The sequence below is a fragment of the Tachyglossus aculeatus genome, chromosome 7 (genome assembly GCF_015852505.1).
Source record: "Tachyglossus aculeatus isolate mTacAcu1 chromosome 7, mTacAcu1.pri, whole genome shotgun sequence".
NCBI lineage: Eukaryota > Metazoa > Chordata > Mammalia > Monotremata > Tachyglossidae > Tachyglossus > Tachyglossus aculeatus.
In genome coordinates this window covers 14,554,821-14,572,380 of record NC_052072.1, presented here as the reverse complement: position 1 = coordinate 14,572,380, position 17,560 = coordinate 14,554,821, and the positions used below count along the sequence as shown (strand labels likewise).

At 59.1% G+C, this 17,560-nt stretch overlaps 1 protein-coding gene across 3 annotated transcripts; it reads right to left on the bottom strand.

The window, feature by feature from the left end:
• Window positions 1-377: 377 nt before the first annotated feature.
• Window positions 378-16,599, bottom strand: AMPD2 (adenosine monophosphate deaminase 2). Of its 3 annotated transcripts, none has more exons than XM_038749101.1 (18): window positions 16,545-16,599; window positions 8,536-8,666; window positions 8,201-8,331; window positions 7,418-7,486; window positions 7,192-7,303; window positions 6,773-6,959; window positions 6,244-6,388; window positions 6,044-6,133; window positions 5,720-5,849; window positions 4,799-4,993; window positions 4,548-4,679; window positions 3,639-3,802; window positions 3,368-3,494; window positions 2,795-2,958; window positions 2,577-2,697; window positions 2,117-2,290; window positions 1,827-1,937; window positions 378-1,573 (listed from the first exon to the last, which is right to left on the bottom strand). In XM_038749101.1, exons 1-18 carry the CDS (start codon window positions 16,552-16,554, stop codon window positions 1,361-1,363), a joined length of 2,406 nt encoding a protein of 801 aa, XP_038605029.1. In that variant the 5' UTR covers window positions 16,555-16,599; the 3' UTR covers window positions 378-1,360. The 3 variants fall into 3 exon arrangements, with proteins under 3 accessions (XP_038605029.1, XP_038605028.1, XP_038605030.1); XM_038749100.1 differs by lacking the exon at window positions 16,545-16,599 and adding an exon at window positions 13,735-13,995; XM_038749102.1 differs by lacking the exon at window positions 16,545-16,599 and adding an exon at window positions 9,749-9,791.
• Window positions 16,600-17,560: the final 961 nt, after the last annotated feature.

Genomic DNA, 17,560 nt, shown 5'->3' with positions numbered 1-17,560 from the left:
CCCAGGGTGGGGCAGAGCCCAGGAGTTCCTGCACCTGAAGGGAGAATTGATAGAGTGGACAAGCTGGGTAGGTCCAACTGGGCCAGATCCCTGGCCAGTGGGCCTGGGGAAGGCACCGTGGGCCCAGGATGCAGGGTGGGCCCTTCCAGGGAGGCAAGTGGAAGGGCAGCACCAGCCTCTTTGCTTGTGCTGAGGGACAGAGACAGTGTCTAATTCCCACCTGAGGATTCACTCCCAGCGCTCAGCGCCGTGCTCTGCACACAGTAAATGCTTCATAAATACTGTAACTACAACCATCAGTCTCGCTCTCCCCCGCAGCCCCCTAAGCACCTATGGCTCCACACCCCAACACCATGTTAATTAAATAATCTGTTTATTATCATGCTATAGGGCACGGGTGGTGGGGCGGGGGGAAGGGAGGAAGGGAGATGGGGAAGCGGGAAGGCGGCAACGCGCAGAGCGGCTCTGATACACAACAGGCAGTCAGGCAGGGCTGGGGCGGGGACCAGGAAGCCTCAGCAAAGACCCCCGAGGGGGAGTGGAGGAGGACACTGGTCCCTCTGAGGCCTGGCCCCAGCCCCTTGGCACAGAGCCCAGTAACCCTTCAGCCGCAAGCAGCAGGCAGGCAGACTGAGCCTGGCCCCAGGACCTAGGCAGTTAGGAAGGTGGGGTGATCCCGGAGCTGAATAAGGACCTCTTTGTTGTCCCTCAGAAGAGCAACCGGCTTCCTAGAGGGCAGGGGGCAAGGGGCTGAGGGCTGGCAGAGGCCACCAGCCCCACCACAACCAAGTGCCCAGAGGGACCAGGCCCCAGCCACACTCCCACCTCGCAGGCCATGGGTCCGGCAGTAAAGGAGCGCTATGCTCGTTTATTAAGCTGGGCTCCCGGGGCGCCTGCCGGGATGGCGGGAGCTAGCCTGAGGCCGTCTGAATTCCCCGGCAGTTAGTGTGAGCCGGACCCAGCCCCTATCAGGGGCACAGAGCTGCAACCGGCGGGGACCACAAAAGGGCTCCTGGGGGGAGCTGGGCAGGCCACTAAATCTCCCTCCATTTCCGCTGCCAGACCCCCGATCACGGGGCGCCGCCTCTCCCCAACCCTACCGAGCCCCGTGGACCGGAAAGGAGCCAAGGGACCAGATGGGAGCCAGGCCCCCAGTCGGCTCAAGGCCCAGGACCCGGGCTCTGCCTCTGCCCGCCAAGAGGCACGGCCCCATCCCGGCATAGCACGCACGCAACCCACGGAGCACACAGACGACAGCGAGGCCGAAGTTCCGGGAATCCCCCGGCTGTCCGGGCAGGAGGGAAAGACAAGGCGGCCGTCAGGTGGAGGGGCCGCGGGCCGCCGTCCGGCAGGCCGCTCCTCAGGGCGTGGGGGTCCCCATGGAGAGGCCCCCGTCCTCCTCGGGGATGGGCTCCAGGTCTTGGCTCTGCACGGCCTGGGTGATGAGGGCCAGCTCCTGGCACAGCGTCTCGTGCCGGTAGCTGACGCGGATGTCGGGCACGTTGGTGCGGCGGATATCATTGCCCTCCGGCCCCTCCTTGGTATAACTGGGCCCCAGCCAGTGGCTCTTCACCTGGGCAACCAGGATAGACCGACGGAGAGAGGGAGATGGAGGGGGAGTGGGAGAAGTTGGCACTGGGCTGGATTTGGTAGGAGGGCCCAGGACAGGAATGGTGGAGGGAGGGGGCTGGGATTCTGTGTTGAGTCAGAGGGGGCGAGGGGGTTGGGGGAGACCCTTCCTGGTCCACCGATCAGCTGCTCCGCTGAACACACCTAAGGATCAGGGACTCTTGGGGGGAGCCGGGGCCCACACTGGGATGGATTACCTTGTGGGAGAAGCCGCTCATGAGCACGCTGTTGCGGGCCAGCTCGCACATGTCGCAGGAGCTCAGCTTCCACACTTGGGTGGCGATGCTGTACTCCTCCATCAGTGGTTCCTGGGGGGGGCCACACCCACTCAGTGCCCACCCTCCCACCCCCACTCAGGGGCAGGGGAAGGCCGGAGCCGGGGCCGAATCATCGCCACCCCCCGCCCCACGGCTCTCCGGAGGGACAGCGAGGGAGTTCCGCGGTGGGAGTCAGGAGGGGAGGCAGGAAGCCGGGCGCGGGGACTGACCTTGGTGAAGTGGAACTGAAGGGGGTCGTCGGTGGACAGGGAGACGACGAGGCCCCGGGACAGGTACTCGGGCAGGGGGTTACGGTGGTAGCTGAGGAACAGACTGTTGTTGCTGAGCGGGGACATGGCGATGCCTATCTGGGCCAGGTAGTACAGGTACTGCAGCACCGGGGCCTGGAGGAGCGGCCGGGGCCAAGGAGTGCTGACCGTGCCACCCCCCGACGCCCACAAGATCCCCACCCCCGGACCCCTCCCAAGTGAGGGGAGGAACCTTGGGATCGGGGAGGGCCGGCCCAGGACGAACGGCGCCCGGTGGGACTGGGAGACGACGAATCAGGCAGCGGGGGGGCAGGACAGATCAAGGCTGGGAGCCAGTGGAAAGGGGTGGCGTCGAGACAGGGGGACACAGATCTGGGTAGGAAGGAGCAAAGAGGAAGAGGGAGGGGGTGGGGGGCTTCACCTTGCGCAGCAGTAGTCCGTGCGAGATGTTCTCCGCCAACATGAAGGCCGTCACCAGGTGATGGACGGGCCCGGCCTCCCCGCAGTGCGGCCGTAGCACGAACGTGTGGAACCCGCGCTTCCTGCGGGGAGAGGATGTCAGCCCCATGACCGTCTTCCCCATCCCCGGCCGGCTGGAAGAGGGAGCACCGGGCCCGGGAAGGGAGGGGACCGCGGTACCTGCGCAGATGGTTGAGCACGGCCATGTTGGCGTAAGTGTAGTACAGGTAGTAAGAGTAGGGGGGATTATCCTCCTCCAGCCAGGCCCCGGGCAGGGGGCTCTCCAGGTTGAACACGTGATGCTCGGGCTTGGACTCGTCGTCCACGCTGTCGAAGCCATCCACCTGAGGTGGGGGTGGTGGCAGGCAGGAGAGAGGGAGAAAGCCAAGCGGAAGTCATGTTAGAGAAGCAGCACGGCTCAGTAGAAAAAGCACAGGCTTTGGAGTCAGAGGTCATGGGTTCAAATCCCGGCTCCGCCAATTGTCCGCTGTGTGACTTTGGGCAAGTCACTTGACTTCTCTGTGCCTCAGTTACCTCATTGTAAAATGGGGATTAAGACTGTGAGCCCCCCGTGGGACAACCTGATCACCTTGTAACCTCCCCAGCGCTTAGAACAGTGCTTTGCACACAGTAAGCGCTTAATAAATGCCATTATTATTATTATTATTATTAGTCAGGCTCTCGGGCTCTACCCCACCCTCTCGAGGGCAACCCAGCCTCCCGGCTCCCAGCGACCCCACCGCCAGAGCTTACGTGTTCTAGGAAGAGATGCAACTCGGGGTGGCTGGCCGGGTGGACCGTTGCCTCGAACAGGGGCAGGAAGATGTTTTCTAGCATCTCCTGGAAGTTGGCCAGCTGGCCCTTTGTGCGGTACACGTCACTGGGCGGGGGTAGGTGGAGAGGGGTGGGTATCAGCAAGGGCAGGCGGGCAGAGGAGCCCCACGACGCTGCCACTGGCTGCCCACACCCCTCCCTGACGGCCCCTCACCCCAACCTTCGGACAGCCCTGGGCCCTGGCACTCACAAGAGGCGGGGCACCTGCACCAGCCAGCGCACGTTGTGGGAGTGCACCCGGTGCTCCACGGCCCAGCGCGCCAGCTTGTCCCACTCGTCCCGCGAGCGTCCATACACCGAGAGCCGCAGCTCCGCGTTCTGGTACTTGCTCTCCTCTAGGTCTGACATCACTTCCTTAGGTCGGGGCGGGGAGGGAGGGGGGGCACTCGGTCACCTCTAGCCCAGGGTACATTCTCCCTCTGGCCCTCCTCAAGATCCCCCAACGCCTGGCAGGAATAGACTACTTGGGGTCCCGGTCAGGCTAGAGTTGGAGCTGGGACCCAGAGGACAAACCAAAGTCAACAGATTCCCACCCAGGAATTGCCTGCCCCTGCCCCCATCCCATCAATTCCCTCTTGGGGACTGCCTGGTCCCTCACCCCCGGCCCCGGTGGGCCCCTTCTAAGGAACTTTGAAAATCTGAATACACCACAGACCCAGCTCTGGCCACGATCCAACAACTACCCAGGCTTCCAGGCCCCGGAGTCCCTGCCAGCCAGCCCAGGACCACCCGGGTAGATGCCAGTTGGAGCTTGTGGGTAAGGTCTGGGCAAAGCAGGAATGCTGTTTGCTTGTCCTCTTTTCAGAGGGAGAGAGAGGGGGGCCTCAAGGGGTCCCGCAGGGGCTCGGAAAGATCTCGGGGGAAATCTGGCCCAAGTTTGGCCTCCCACGTTGGCCATCTGCCCAGGGTCCATAGCGCACTGCCCGGAGAGCTTGGCCAACCAACGGGAAGGGAGGATCCCCTGCCCAGGCTTCCACTGACCAATCTGGCCCCTCTCGAGACTAGGAGACAAAAGGCCTGTCCCCAAAGGACCCCAAGAGGCCTGGGAATAAAAGCGCCGAGGAGGCCGGGGCCCGCCGAGGAAGCTCGGCCCCCCTACCTTAACGATGTGGGCAAAGTATTTCCCCGAGACCCTGTTGTCGGTCTTAATGAAAATCTCCCGCAGAACCGACTCCCCGATGGGGTTGTACTTGGCGTTGAACTTGTCAAAGCGATGGAAGGTGTTCCTGTCCTGGGGGAGGGGGCGAAACGGACGGAGCTCAGCCAGGGGGGCTCCCACTCTACCGCCCACCTCCCAACCGGACCCCCGCGGCCCGGCCCCACCCCTCAGCCGCCGGCCCCCGCGCGCACCGCGTGCACATCGAGCGTGTCGACGCTGAGGTCGTAGGCCGTGAGGTTCATGCTCTCGAAGACCTCGCGCAGTGTCTGCTCCCGGCCCTGCTCCACATGCACGATCTCCTCCAGGTGCCGCTTCATCGCCCGCTTGATGAAGCGCAGCAGGTGCTTCTGGTTCATGCAGGAAGAGGCGTGGATGTGTGTGTCCACCTGTGAGTGGGAAGTGGACGGTCAGGGCGGGCCCGGAGACCAGGAGGGCCTCGCTCCGGGAAGACCCCCGAATTTGCAAGAGGTTGAGGGAGCAGCCAAAAATCAGGAGAGAAGCAGCCACAGCTCTTCACGGTCAGCCAAGGCGCCAAGCCGGGCTCGCTCACCCCGAGGGGGCTGGGGAGGGAGCGGGCTGGAGCAGGAGAGGCTGGTCCACGAGGCCAGGAGAGGAGGAGGGTGGGCGCCGGGGCAGCCACCTCTTCAGGAAGGAAGGGGAGGCAGAAGCCAGAGGGGTCGGGATGGGGGACTTGCTCAACCCTGCGGGTGTGAGCGCCGGAGAAGAGGCCAGGAATGTGGGAGAACGGGAGACCGGGGAATCCAGACAAGGGGGGGAAGGAGAGGCCCGGGGAGTTGGCGGGAGGGAGGACCCCTGATGGCGGGACGAGGGGGCGGCCGGCAAGGAGGGATGGGAGCTCTTGGCAGGCCGGACTCTCAGTCCAGGAGGAGCCCAGGGGGGCCCGGAGACTCACCCTGGAGGCGGCGGCAGAGCCAGGCGAAGAAGCCAGGCTCTCAGGAGCTGGGCCGAGGGCTGCCCCTGCCCGGCCCCGGGGCCGCAGGGCTCCGGGCCTGGGGCTGAGCCTGAGAGGGGAAAATGGGGAAGGGGTAGGAAGAAGCCCAGGGCCAGGAAGAGTGAGGCTGGGGATGGAAAGATCGGGGGACGGGGCCCACCTTGCGGATGTTGTAGAAGTCGCGGTGTGGCACCTTCTTCTGGGCCGCCAGTTCCTTCATCTCGTTCAGCAGCACGTGCATTTGGAACTTGGAACTCAGGTACTGCAGCCGGCGGTAACAGAAGGACTTGCTGAGGGGCAGAGAGGGATCTCTTAGAGGAGGCAGGACAGAGGGAGGATGAGAGGCGGAGCAGAGAGGGTGCTGGGCAGGGGCCCCGAGGCACCCTCAGCAGCCTGGCAGGGCAGAGGAGCCAGGTGGCATGGCTGGGGACCCCCAAAGGCAGCGAGCAGTGGTGGCGGGGACACAGGGGGTGTCCAGGCTCACATGGGACCGTTGATGATCAAAGCCATCAGCACATTGACGTCAGCCACGAACTCCTGCAGGTCAGGGTAGGGCAGCTCCAGTTCGGAGTTCCTGAGGAGAGCGGGTGTGGTAGAATGAGTCGGGGAGAGGGGCCCAAGGCCAGTCCCTCCAGCCTCAAGGCCCAGCCCATCAGCCCTTCTCCCCCTGCCCGGCAGGCTTACTGTTCCTCCAGCTCCCCGCGGCCGGTGTAGACATGGACGACCCCATTGACCATGCGCAACCCAAAGCCCAGGTCTTCGGGCATGGAGGCCAGCTCGCAGTGCTCATAGGGGTGCTGCTCGGTCACCGGGGGGTGGATAGGGGCATCTGAGGTACAGAGCGGGGGAGGGCTGAGAATGCGAGTTCTCCGCAGAGCTCCCCGGGGGTCCTCCAACAGCCCTCAAGCCTCGGGATTGGTGCGAGGTGGCCACCGACACCCAGGAACTCTGCCCACCTCATCTCCCCATCAGACAACCGTGCCAACTTCTGATGAGGCTTGGGCAGGGTCAGGGTAACCTTAACTCAACCGAGGGGCTTGGAACTCCTCGGGAGAGGGAAAGGAAGAGGGCAGCAGTCTCCGGACCGAGTCGACCCCCTCCAGGGTGGTCCCAGAGTAGGCCTGGGCCAGGTGCAGCCAACCCCTGGGACCACTGTGAGGGAGGGACAGGAATGGAGGGAGGAAGGAATGGAGGGAGGGAAGGAGGGACTCACCAGCTGCCACAGGGGTCTCAGGCCCCAGCTCGTAGGCGCGGGTCTCCAGGGGCTTTTCCGCCAGCTGCTGCAGATAGCGCCGGGTGGTTGGGCAGAAGCTTTGCAGTGCCAGTGCCATGTACTTCTCCCGGATGAACAGGGCCCGCACCACGCTCTTGGCAGCATCCAAGAGGTCTGTGAAGGGCACCTGCCCGGGCGGACGGAGGGAGACAGTTCAAACCTCCCTCTCCCACAACCCAGCACTGTCCGCCCCAACTGGTGGCCCCAGGAAAAAGAGGACGCCATTTGGGAAAAGGGGCTTATTTGGGTGGAGCTGGGCCCCGCCCTGCCCCCTTCCTTCCCAGCACTCCCACCTAGACTCTCCTACCCTCCCCCATTTCCTCATCCAGCCTCTCCTCCCAGCTCTTGGCCCCCCTCACCCCGCACTTCTCTTCCCCAGAGATGGACACCCGCTGGAACTCCCGCTCCGGGAGTCCATCCCTCTCCCAGGGGCCGTGGTCACCCTGGTCCTCGCTCTTCTCCTTGAAGAGCCTGCAGCCAAAGGGGAACGGAACAGAGGACAGGGAAGGCGGGGAGAGGGAAAGGATTAGATGGGCCAGAACCAGTGCCTCTCTCCCGGAGTCGCCCTGCCCCTAAGCCACTCACAGCAGGTCTGAGTCACTGTCTGTCTTCAGGAAGTCCTGCTTGGCTCGCCACAAGATGTCCGGCTCCAACCTGAGGAGAGGTAGGGCTGAGGAGTGGCCAAGGTAGCAGGGGAGGGACGGGCTCCCCAGTCCCCCCCTTTCTGGGCTCGTAAAGGGTTGGACAAGGGGTGGACGTTCAGACCCGGGGCTTTCCTGGCTGGGGACGTAGAACTCTCTGGGGAGCCCAGGAAGAAGACTGGGACAGACTCAGCCTCGCTCCCTACCCTGACAGCAGAAAGATAAGGCAGAGAAGAGAAGATACAAAGGCTGAACGTTAAAGATAACTTTTCATTTTAATCCTGCTACTGTTTCAGCACTACTTCCGCCTCTCCGTAAATTATTTTAGTGTCTGTCTTCCCCGACGTGACTGTAACCTTTCGGGTGGGGGCCACGTCTTGTAATTCAGTTGTGCTCTCCCAAAAGCTCAATCCAGTGCCCCGCATCCAGCAGGTGCCCCCTTCAGACTACTGATCGACTGACTGATAAAGGCAGCAGCTAGACTGTACACTCACTGTGGGCAGTAAACGTGCCTACCAACTCTGTGGTACTCTCCCAAGCGCTCAGGCCAGTACTCTGCGCATAGTAAGTGCTCAATAAATACTACGGAATGACTGATTTGGAGTCAGTGTGAGAGAACCCAAAGGGCATCGGGGCACGCCTTAGGGTGTAGAAGGCACAAGAGGGTTGCGGGAAGGGGGACACCCGGGGGAGGTGTTGGGGCTCCGCTTCGGGGGCCGGGCCTCACTTGACATCCTGGCTGATCTGCCGCTCGAGCCGCTGCCGGCGCTCCTCCAGCTGCTCAATGGGGCTCTCCTCGGGGAACTCGTACGGGGCACTGCGCAGCTCGCTCTCCGCCAACGAGCGGCTGAACAGCTCCTGCCAGCACGCCGGAGGGAGAGAGCGTGAGAGGTGAGGCCCGGGCCCTCCTGGAGCCAGCGCCGGGGCTCCCGGGCACTGTCACCGTCCCCGATGACCTCCCCGGCCTGGGGTGTAGCTGGGAAAGAAGGGAGGGATAAGACTAGGGGGGCAAAGCGACAGTCCGGGGCAGCCAAGCCACGGAAGGCGGGGAGGTGCAGGTACCTCAGCAATCTCCTTGCATTTGCCATCCATGGACGTGCGCAGGTCCAGGGGGTGATGCTTGATGCAGGAAGGGGGGCCCGGCAGAGAGCGAGCTGACTGGAGTGGGGGTGCCCCCAACCTGCCACGTGCTTCTGCAGAGACAGGATGGGTTAGGTGAATGCAGGGGTGCTGGTGAAGGGAGGCTGTCGGGAAGCTCAGATCCCAACGGCTGGAAGGCGGTGGAGGGGATGGAAAAGTGTGGCTGAAGCCGGGGCAGGGACTTGGACTGGGGGTGGAGGGTCCATCCAAGCCACAGGTGCGGGGGAGGACGGAGGCAGGACCTGGGGGAGGAGGCAGGAGGGACCAGGGCTTAGCGCGGATGGGCTATCCAAGCTCCAGAAGCACGGGGACTCCCCGAGGGCAGACCGATGGCCACCACGCCTTCCTCAGAGGGAAGATTTTGCCCAGGTCGGGGACCCCAGGGGCCATCAGTCCGGGGGATCGGAGGGTGCCCTGGTAGAGAAGCAGCATGGCTCAGTGGAAAGAGCCCGGGCTTTGGAGTCAGAGGTCATGGGTTCAAATCCCAGCTCGGCCAATTGTCAGCTGTGTGACTTTGGGCAAGTCACTTAACTTCTCTGGGCCTCAGTGACCTCATCTGTAAAATCGGGATTAAGACAGTGAGCCCCCCGGGGGGCAACCTGATCACCTTGTAACCTCCCCAGTTCTTAGAACATAGTAAGCACTTAATAAATGCCATCATCATCATCACTCGCCTCTGTCCTCTCGGGTCCCGGGGGCGGGAGTGGACTTTAAAGGTGGCTGGTGAGCAATAAGGCAAATCCCAGCCCACAGAGGGCAGGGCTCGGGGACAGCTGGCACCCATCTCCTGCCCGGGGGGCGGCTGGCTCCCAACCGGGGCTGCCGAGTGGCTGGTGGCCCCACCCCGAAGCCGGTCTGCTTCTGTCGCTGGGGCCCGCGATAAGAGGCTGCGCCACGAGGCCCCAGTTTCAAGAGGGAGGGAAAAGGGGGAACGGGGGGTGGGGAAGGGGAGAGGGGAGAAGCGCTCCGGAGGACCCCCCACCCCCGCGGCCTACCTCCCCTCTTCGCTCCCCCCCGGCCCGACCACAGAGGTCTGGGGGCGGGAGTCCTGGGGGCATCTGTGGGGGCGGGTCGGCGAGGCCGGCCCCCTCCCCTGAGGTCCGGGGGGGGGTCTCCCCCATCCCCCATCCCCTACCTGCAGGGAGCGGGCCGCCGCCACCACGGCCGGGCAGGACTGCAGTGGGGCCCCGAGGAGCGGGGCCGGCACAGACCGTACCAACTGCAGCCGCAGCCGCGGGGGAGGAGCCGCGGCGGGGAAGCGGGCTGGACGCCTCCGGGGGGCCAAAGAGGCGGGGGGTGGGGGGGGGGGAGGGCCGGCCGGGCCCCTTAACCCCCTCGGGGCCCAGCCGGCCGGAGGACGGGGCTCCCCAGGCCTGGGGGCGCCCCTCCGCCAAGCACCCTCATTCCCAGTTGTGGCGCGCAGGGCGCTGTACTAAGCGCTTGGGAAGGGACAATACAGATAGAGCAAGCAGCGTGGCTCAGTGGAAAGAGCACGGGCTTTGGGGTTCAAATTCCGACTCCGCCAACTGTCAGCTGTGGGGCTTTGGGCAACCCACTTCACTTCTCTGGGCCTCGGTTACCTCATCCGGAAAACGGGGATTAAAAAACTGTGAGCCCCCCATGGAACACCCCGATCACCTTGTAACCTCCCCAGCGCCTAGTACAGTGATTTGCACATAGTAAGTAAGCGCTTAACAAATACCATTATTATTATGATTATTATTATTATTAGTAGTAGTAGTAGTAGTAGTAGTATATCAATAGAGATCATCCCTTCCCAACAATGGACTCACACACTCATCATCATCAATCGTATTTATTGAGCGCTTACTATGTGCAGAGCACTGTACAAATTGGCCCCCGGCTTGGCTGCGGCCCATTTCCAGGGCCCAGGTTTGCCTCATGTGGGGCTGGGGGCCACGGGCCCAGCGTGGGCTCTCAATCAATCGTATTTATTGAGCGCTTACTGTGTGCAGAGCACTGGACTAAGCGCTTGGGAAGTACAAGTTGGCAACGTATAGAGCCGGTCCCTACCCAACAGTGGGCTCACATTCTAAATGGGGGAGACAGAGAACAAAACCAAACATACTAACAAAATAAAATAAATAGAATAGATATGTACAAGTAAAATAAATAGAGTAATAAATATGTACAAACATATATACATATATACAGGTGCTGTGGGGAAGGGAAGGAGGTAAGACGGGGGGGGATGGAGACGGAGACGAGGGGGAGAGGAAGGAAGGGGCTCAGTCTGGGAAGGCCTCCTGGAGGAGGTAACAAATACCATCATAATTATTATTATTATATCAATAGAGATTGTCCCTTCCCAACAATGGACTCATTCACTCCCGGGCCCCCGGCTTGGCTGCGGCCCATTTCCAGGGCCCAGGTTTGCCTCATGTGGGGCTGGGGGCCACGGGTCAAGCATGGGCTCTCGGTGTCCAGAAGCACATGTCCCCAGGGTGGCATCATCCATCTCCCCCATCCCGGGCTCTGGGTTCTCCTCCCAGGCTGAGAGGACCAAAGAAGGGGGGCCATTTGGCGGGGCCTGGCTCACCTCATCTCTCCCGGCCCCTGCTCTGGCCCCTCACCAGGAAAACCAAGTTTGAGGCACCCACAATCAATCAATCAATCGTATTTATTGAGCGCTTACTGTGTGCAGAGCACTGTACTAAGCGCTTGGGAAGTACAAGTTGGCAACATATAGAGACAGTCCCTACCCAACAGTGGGCTCACAGCCCACACACATCTGGAGCTGGGAACAGGGCCCCCCGGCTCCCCACCCTGCTGGTTCCCTGGGATGGCTTTAATCTTTCCGGGGTTCCCTGCTCGAGCCCTCCCACCCCCACTTCAAATCTGCCACCCTTAGAGCTGTGATGCGGGGGGCGGACCCCAGGTCTGGTTTGGTGAGGGGCGACCCCTCAGCAGTCTCTCCCGGCCCCAAGCTGCCCCTTTCTCACTGGGCAGGGAAGCAGTGAGAAGCAGCGTGGCCTACTGGAAAGGGCACAAGCGTGGAAATCAGAGAATCTGGGTTCTCATCCCAGTTCTGCCAACTGCTTTCTGTGTGGCCTTGGCCAAGTCACTTCACTTCTCTGTGCCTCAGTTTCCTCAACTGTAAAATGGGGATTCACTACCTGTTCGCCCTCCTACTTGGGACTGTGAGCCCCACGCGGGACAGGCACTGTGTCCGACCTAATTAACTTGTATCTTTCCCAGTGCTTAGAACAGTGTTTGACACACAGTAAGGGCTTAACAAATACCTATTTTTTTTTTTAAAAAAAGGGCCTAACAGAGGGGAATGGGGTCGGGAAACCAACAGACCAGAGCCCATTCCCCATTTCCACGTGCTCCAAGGCCAGTCTGACTGAAGGGGAATTCTTTGGATTCAGATTGAGGAAGGGCCGGGAGGGGTCAACTTCGGCTAGCAATGACCCCAGAGTGGCCCGCTCCACAGCAGCTATGCTGTTCCCGGCGGACCCTCCACCCCTAAACCCCGAGGGTTTCATTTCCAGTGTCAAGGGCCCAGGAGCTCCTAGGAACTTCAGGCTGAACCAGCCCCATCACAAATCCAAAGGATCCGTGTGGAAGTGAGATGAACCCTCTTTTGGGGCCTCCAGCAAGGGAAGTGGCACTTGGCCCTCAGAACATCTAGCCCAACCCACACTCTCGGGCTCTCCCTGACAGCTCCCTATGAGAAGTAGTGTGGCCTAGTGGAAAGGGCACCAGACTGGGAGTCGGGTGACCTGAGTTCTAATTCTGGCTCTGCCACTTGCATGCTGTGGGACCTTGGGCAAATCACTCTCTGCCTCCTATAAAATGGAGGCTCAATACCCGTTCTTCTTCCCCCTTAAGCTGTGAGCTTCGTACAGTGCTCTGCACACAGTAAGGGCCCAATAAATACGATTGAATAAATGAATGTGAGCCCCTGGGAGGCAGAGACTTGTGTCCAATCTGATTATCATGTATGATGCCAGCGTTTTGCACTGTGCTTGGCACGTAAGCCCTTAAATACCACTATTTTATTAATTATCCCTCACAGCTTCCTCAGCCTCCCTGAACCTCCTCCTTTGGCCCGGCTTCTCCAGTCAGGGGGTTCAGAGGAGGAAGAGCAATGTTGGGACCCCCCATCCTCCCCCCTCCCACCCCCTAGGCGCCAACAATGTCCCAGAAGCCCTGGCCCCTGCTGCCAAGCTGAGTTTCCCAGTCAGTAGCTTCCTCCTCCTCCATTCCCCAAACCCCCTTCCAGGCGGTTCTGACAGGGTTCTTGGCAGCGGGGTGGGCTCTTCTGGGAGCGGGCATCATCGGCGATGGCAAGGGGGTGGACACCCTCAGCGATGGCCCAGATTGGAGCAGCAAAAACCCCCAACCTCCCACCCCTTCCATCTGGGTGAGAGCCACAGGAATGTGGCTGGGAAGAGAGAGTCTGTGACACTCCCAGGCCTTGCAGGTTCCCCAGGGCTCCCTCCTCCAGCCTCACTCTCAAATGCCTCATTTCTCTGCCCATCTCCCACAGCCCACCGAGTCCCAATAGAGCTAGGGAACCAGGGGGATCCAGGAGCAGCGGGGTACAAAGAACCACGTCCACAAGCACACTCTGGGGATTCACGCCTTCCCTTCGGCCGGCCTCCAACACGCAAGCACACACTCTGAGTAACAAACACACGCAGCCTCACTGAGGGCACCTGCCCTCGTCAATCTCATTCTCACTAACTCTGGGAATCCAGGGAACTGGGCGAGGTATCAGAGTCCAGTGGCACCACCCACGGGAGCCAACGTGGCAGATGCGGCAGCTTGACACTGCCCAAGGCTATCACACACACACACCCCTGCGAGAACCAGGAATAAAGAGCTCAGGAGAGCCAACGGCTGAGGTAGCTTTGGAACCCGCCCCCGGGGAGGTTAAGAACCTCAGGTTGCGGTCACTGCCAGGGCCCGGAGGGAAGGTAGATCCCAACCAGGCAGTGTCTCGGTGGCTGCCACGCCAGGCCGCCAGGCCACCGGCCTGGGGGAGAAGGACCCCTGACTCTGGCTGCTGAGGACCGTGCTTGCCAAGAGTCCGAGCCATCAGAGCCAGTCCTCAGTAAGGGCAAGGAACGGCGGCGAGTGCGGGAAGCTCACCTGAGGCAGGGGCGGCCTGCAGGCTGGCCCTCTTCTTAAATGGGTATTTGACTTTGGGCTTGCCAGGTGCCGCTGGAGACGATGCCATGTCCGGAGTAGGTAGCCGCTGCCTGGGAGCTGCACGGCTCTAGCTTGCCTCGAGCCCAAGCAGCTCTGCTCCACAAACACTCACACACATACACAGCCACCCACTGTCACACACGCACACTCCTACGGTTACTCCTCCCCTCCTGCCAGTTTCCAGAAATGATTGATGCAGGGGGAGGGGAGGGAAGGAGGCCCACACTGCAATTTCTCCAGTTACCCAGGCAACCATGGAGCAGCCAGGCCTATCCACCCCCTACCCCCGCCACTAGGATGGCACAGCCAATGCCAGCGCTGCTGGAGGGTGGGGTGGTGGAGGGAGGTCACACGGGGTGGCTGTGGCAGAAGGGGACCCAAAGGAAAAAGGATGAGGGGTAACCCCCGCCCCCGGGGGATGGAGGGAAAAGGAGATGGGGCTCAGGGCCAGGTTCACATCATCTCAACAGCCATTCCAGCTGCCCACATCCCTTCTTTTCCCACCCAACCTGTGCCAAGGAAACCGCAGCAGCTCAGCCAGGCATCCGGCCTCCCACCCCAGTGCGCAGCTGGCTGGGGGAGGAATAATAATAATAATAATAATGATGATGGCATTTATTAAGCGCTTACTATGTGCAGAGCAATGTTCTAAGCGCTGGGGAAGTTACAAGGTGATCAGGTTGTCCCACGGGGGGACTCACAGTCTTAATCCCCATTCTACAGATGAGGTAATAATAATGGTGGTATTTGTTAAGCGCTTACTATGTGCCGAGCACTGTTCTAAGCGCTGGGGAAGTTACAAGGTGATCAGGTTGTCCCACTGGGGAGCTCACAGTCTTAATCCCCATTCTACAGATGAGGTAATAATAATAATAATGGTGGTATTTGTTAAGCGCTTACTATGTGCCGAGCACTGTTCTCAGCGCTGGGGTAGATACAAGGTCATCAGGTTGTCCCACGTGGGGCTCACAGTCTTCATCCCCATTTTACAGATGAGGGAACTGAGGCCCAGAGAAGTTAAGTGACTTGCCCAGAGTCACACAGCTGACGAGTGGTGGAGGTGGGATTTGAACCCATGACCTCTGACTCCAAAGCCTGGGCTCTTTCCACTGAGCCACGCTGCTGAGTAGGAGGAGGGAGGGTAGGGGTGGGCAGGGAATGTCTACCAACTCTGTTGAACTCTCCCAATGCTCTCTGTACACAGTAAGTGAGAAGCACTTGACACCTGTCTACATGTTTTGTTTTGTTGTCTGTCTCCCCCTTCTAGACCGTGAGCCCGTTGTTGGATAGGGACCGTCTCTATATGTTGCTGACTTGTACTTCCCAAGCGCTTAGTACAGTGCTCTGCCCACAGTAAGCGCTCAATAAATACAACTGAATGAATGAATGAATTTAAAAGCACAGGCTTGGGAGTCAGAGGTCATGGGTTCTAATCCCAGCTCCGTTGCATGTGAGCTGGGTGACTTTGGGTAAGTCACTTCTCTGTGCCTCGGTTACCTCATCTGTAAAACGGGGATTAAGACTGTGAGCCCCACTTGAGGCAACCTGATTACCTTGTATCTCCCCCAGTGCTTAGAACAGTACTTGGCACCGAGTGAGCACTTAAATATTGCCATTATTATTATTATTAATAAATACCATTGATGAATTGATTGGGGGAGGGGTGAACTACAGGGAGGAAGGGGATGTCAATCTTTCTGGGTTTTCCGTCTCTGCTCCCGTCCTCTAAGTTGCCCCATTAACCCTGGCTCCCAAGCCACACAGCTTTCAACACCATGCAATACCACGGAAGACTTCGATGCAGGGCCCCAGGCTAGGCCTCCCAGCCCGAGGGAAAGGAACCGTGTTGGGAAACTTTTCCGGCCCCACAAACCCGCAGGGCTGGGGATGATAATAATAATAATAATGTTGGTATTTGTTAAGCGCTTACTATGTGCCAAGCACTGTTCTAAGCCCTGGGATAGATACAAGGTTATCACGTTGCGCCACATGGGGCTCACGGTCTTCAACCCCATTTTACAGATGAGGTCATTGAGGCACCCAGAAGTTAAGTGACTTGCCCAAAGTCTCACAGCTGCCAAGCGGCGGAGCGGGGATTAGAACCCACGACCTCTGACGCCCAAGCCCGGGCTCTTGCCACTAAGCCAAGCTGCTTATCACGCTGGGGAGAGGATTCGGATCCTGTGGCTTAGTGGAAAGAGCACGGGTTTGGGAGTGAGCCCCTTCTTTCCTCTCCCCCTCGTCCCCCTCTCCATCCCCCCGTCTTACCTCCTTCCCTTCCCCACAGCACCTGTATATATGTATATATGGTTGTACATATTTATTACTCTATTTATTTATTTATTTTACTTGTACATTTCTATCCTACTTATTTTGTTGGTATGTTTGGTTCTGTTCTCTGTCTCCCCCTTTTAGACTGTGAGCCCACTGTTGGGTAGGGACTGTCTCTATGTGATGCCAATTTGTACTTCCCAAGCGCTTAGTACAGTGCTCTGCACATAGGAAGCGCTCAATAACTACGATTGATTGATTGATTGATTGCTTGGCACGTAGTAAGCGCTTAACAAATACCAGCATTATTATTATCATCCTGTCAGTGGGGTTTAGGGGCCCTTTTTTTAACATTTATTTCAAAGGCAAGCTCCCCGCCTTCCCAATAAGACCCCCCAAACCCTATCCCTCCCCTCTCTGGCAGGTTCAGCTCCACACCTGCCAGACTTCCCAGGGGCAGATCTCCTCCCTCCACTCACCGGATGCCATGCAGACTTCCGATGAGAGAAAAGCACGGGGCAGTTAAGGGGAGACCTGCAAAGAGGAGAGAGAGTGTCAAGGGCTGGGGAGCTCCTAAAGAGAGAAGGCAAAGGGAGAGGGGGAGGAAGGGGAGGAGAGGAATAGGAAGTGGACAGAGGGAGACGGAAGTGGGGGAGATTCATTCATTCATTCATTCATTCATTCAATCGTATTTATTGAGCGCTTACTGTGTGCAGAGCACTGTAGTAAGCGCTTGGGAAGTACAAGTTGGCAACATTCATTCATTCAATCGCATTTATTCAGTGCTTACTGGGTGCAGAACACTGTAGTAAGCGCTTGGGAAGTACAAGTTGGCAACATTCATTCATTCAATCGTATTTATTCAGCGCTTACTGGGTGCAGAACACTGTAGTAAGCGCTTGGGAAGTACAAGTTGGCAACATTCATTCATTCAATCGTATTTATTGAGTGCTTACTGGGTGCAGAACACTGTAGTAAGCGCTTGGAAAGTACAAGTTGGCAACATTCATTCATTCAATCGTATTTATTCAGTGCTTACTGGGTGCAGAACACTGTAGTAAGCGCTTGGGAAGTACAAGTTGGCAACATTCATTCATTCAGTCGTATTTATTGAGCGCTACTGTGTGCAGAACACTGTAGTAAGCGCTTGGGAAGTACAAGTTGGCAACATTGATTCATTCATTCAATCGTATTTACTGAGCGCTTACTGTGTGCAGAACACTGTAGTAAGCGCTTGGAAAGTACAAGTTGGCAACATTCATTCACTCAATTGTATTTATTGAGCGTTTACTGTGTGCTAGAACACTGCAGTAAGCGCTTGGGAAGTACAAGTTGGCAACATTCATTCATTCAATCGTATTTATTGAGTGCTTACTGTGTGCAGAATAATAATAATAATAATAATGGCATTTAAGCGCTTACTATGTGCAGAGCACTGTTCTAAGCGCTGGGGGGGATACAAGGTGATCAAGTTGTCCCGCATGGGGCTCACGGT

Excerpts from the sequence above, each read along its gene's own strand:
- AMPD2 (XM_038749100.1), bottom strand. The coding sequence starts at position 13,822 with ATGGCATCGTCTCCAGCGGCACCTGGCAAGCCCAAAGTCAAATACCCA. Across the intron at positions 3,803-4,547 it reads ACTTTGCCCACATCGTTAAG|GAAGTGATGTCAGACCTAGA; the intron begins GTAGGGGGGCCG and ends CCCCGACCTAAG. Across the intron at positions 2,698-2,794 it reads GTGCTCAACCATCTGCGCAG|GAAGCGCGGGTTCCACACGT; the intron begins GTACCGCGGTCC and ends CTCTCCCCGCAG.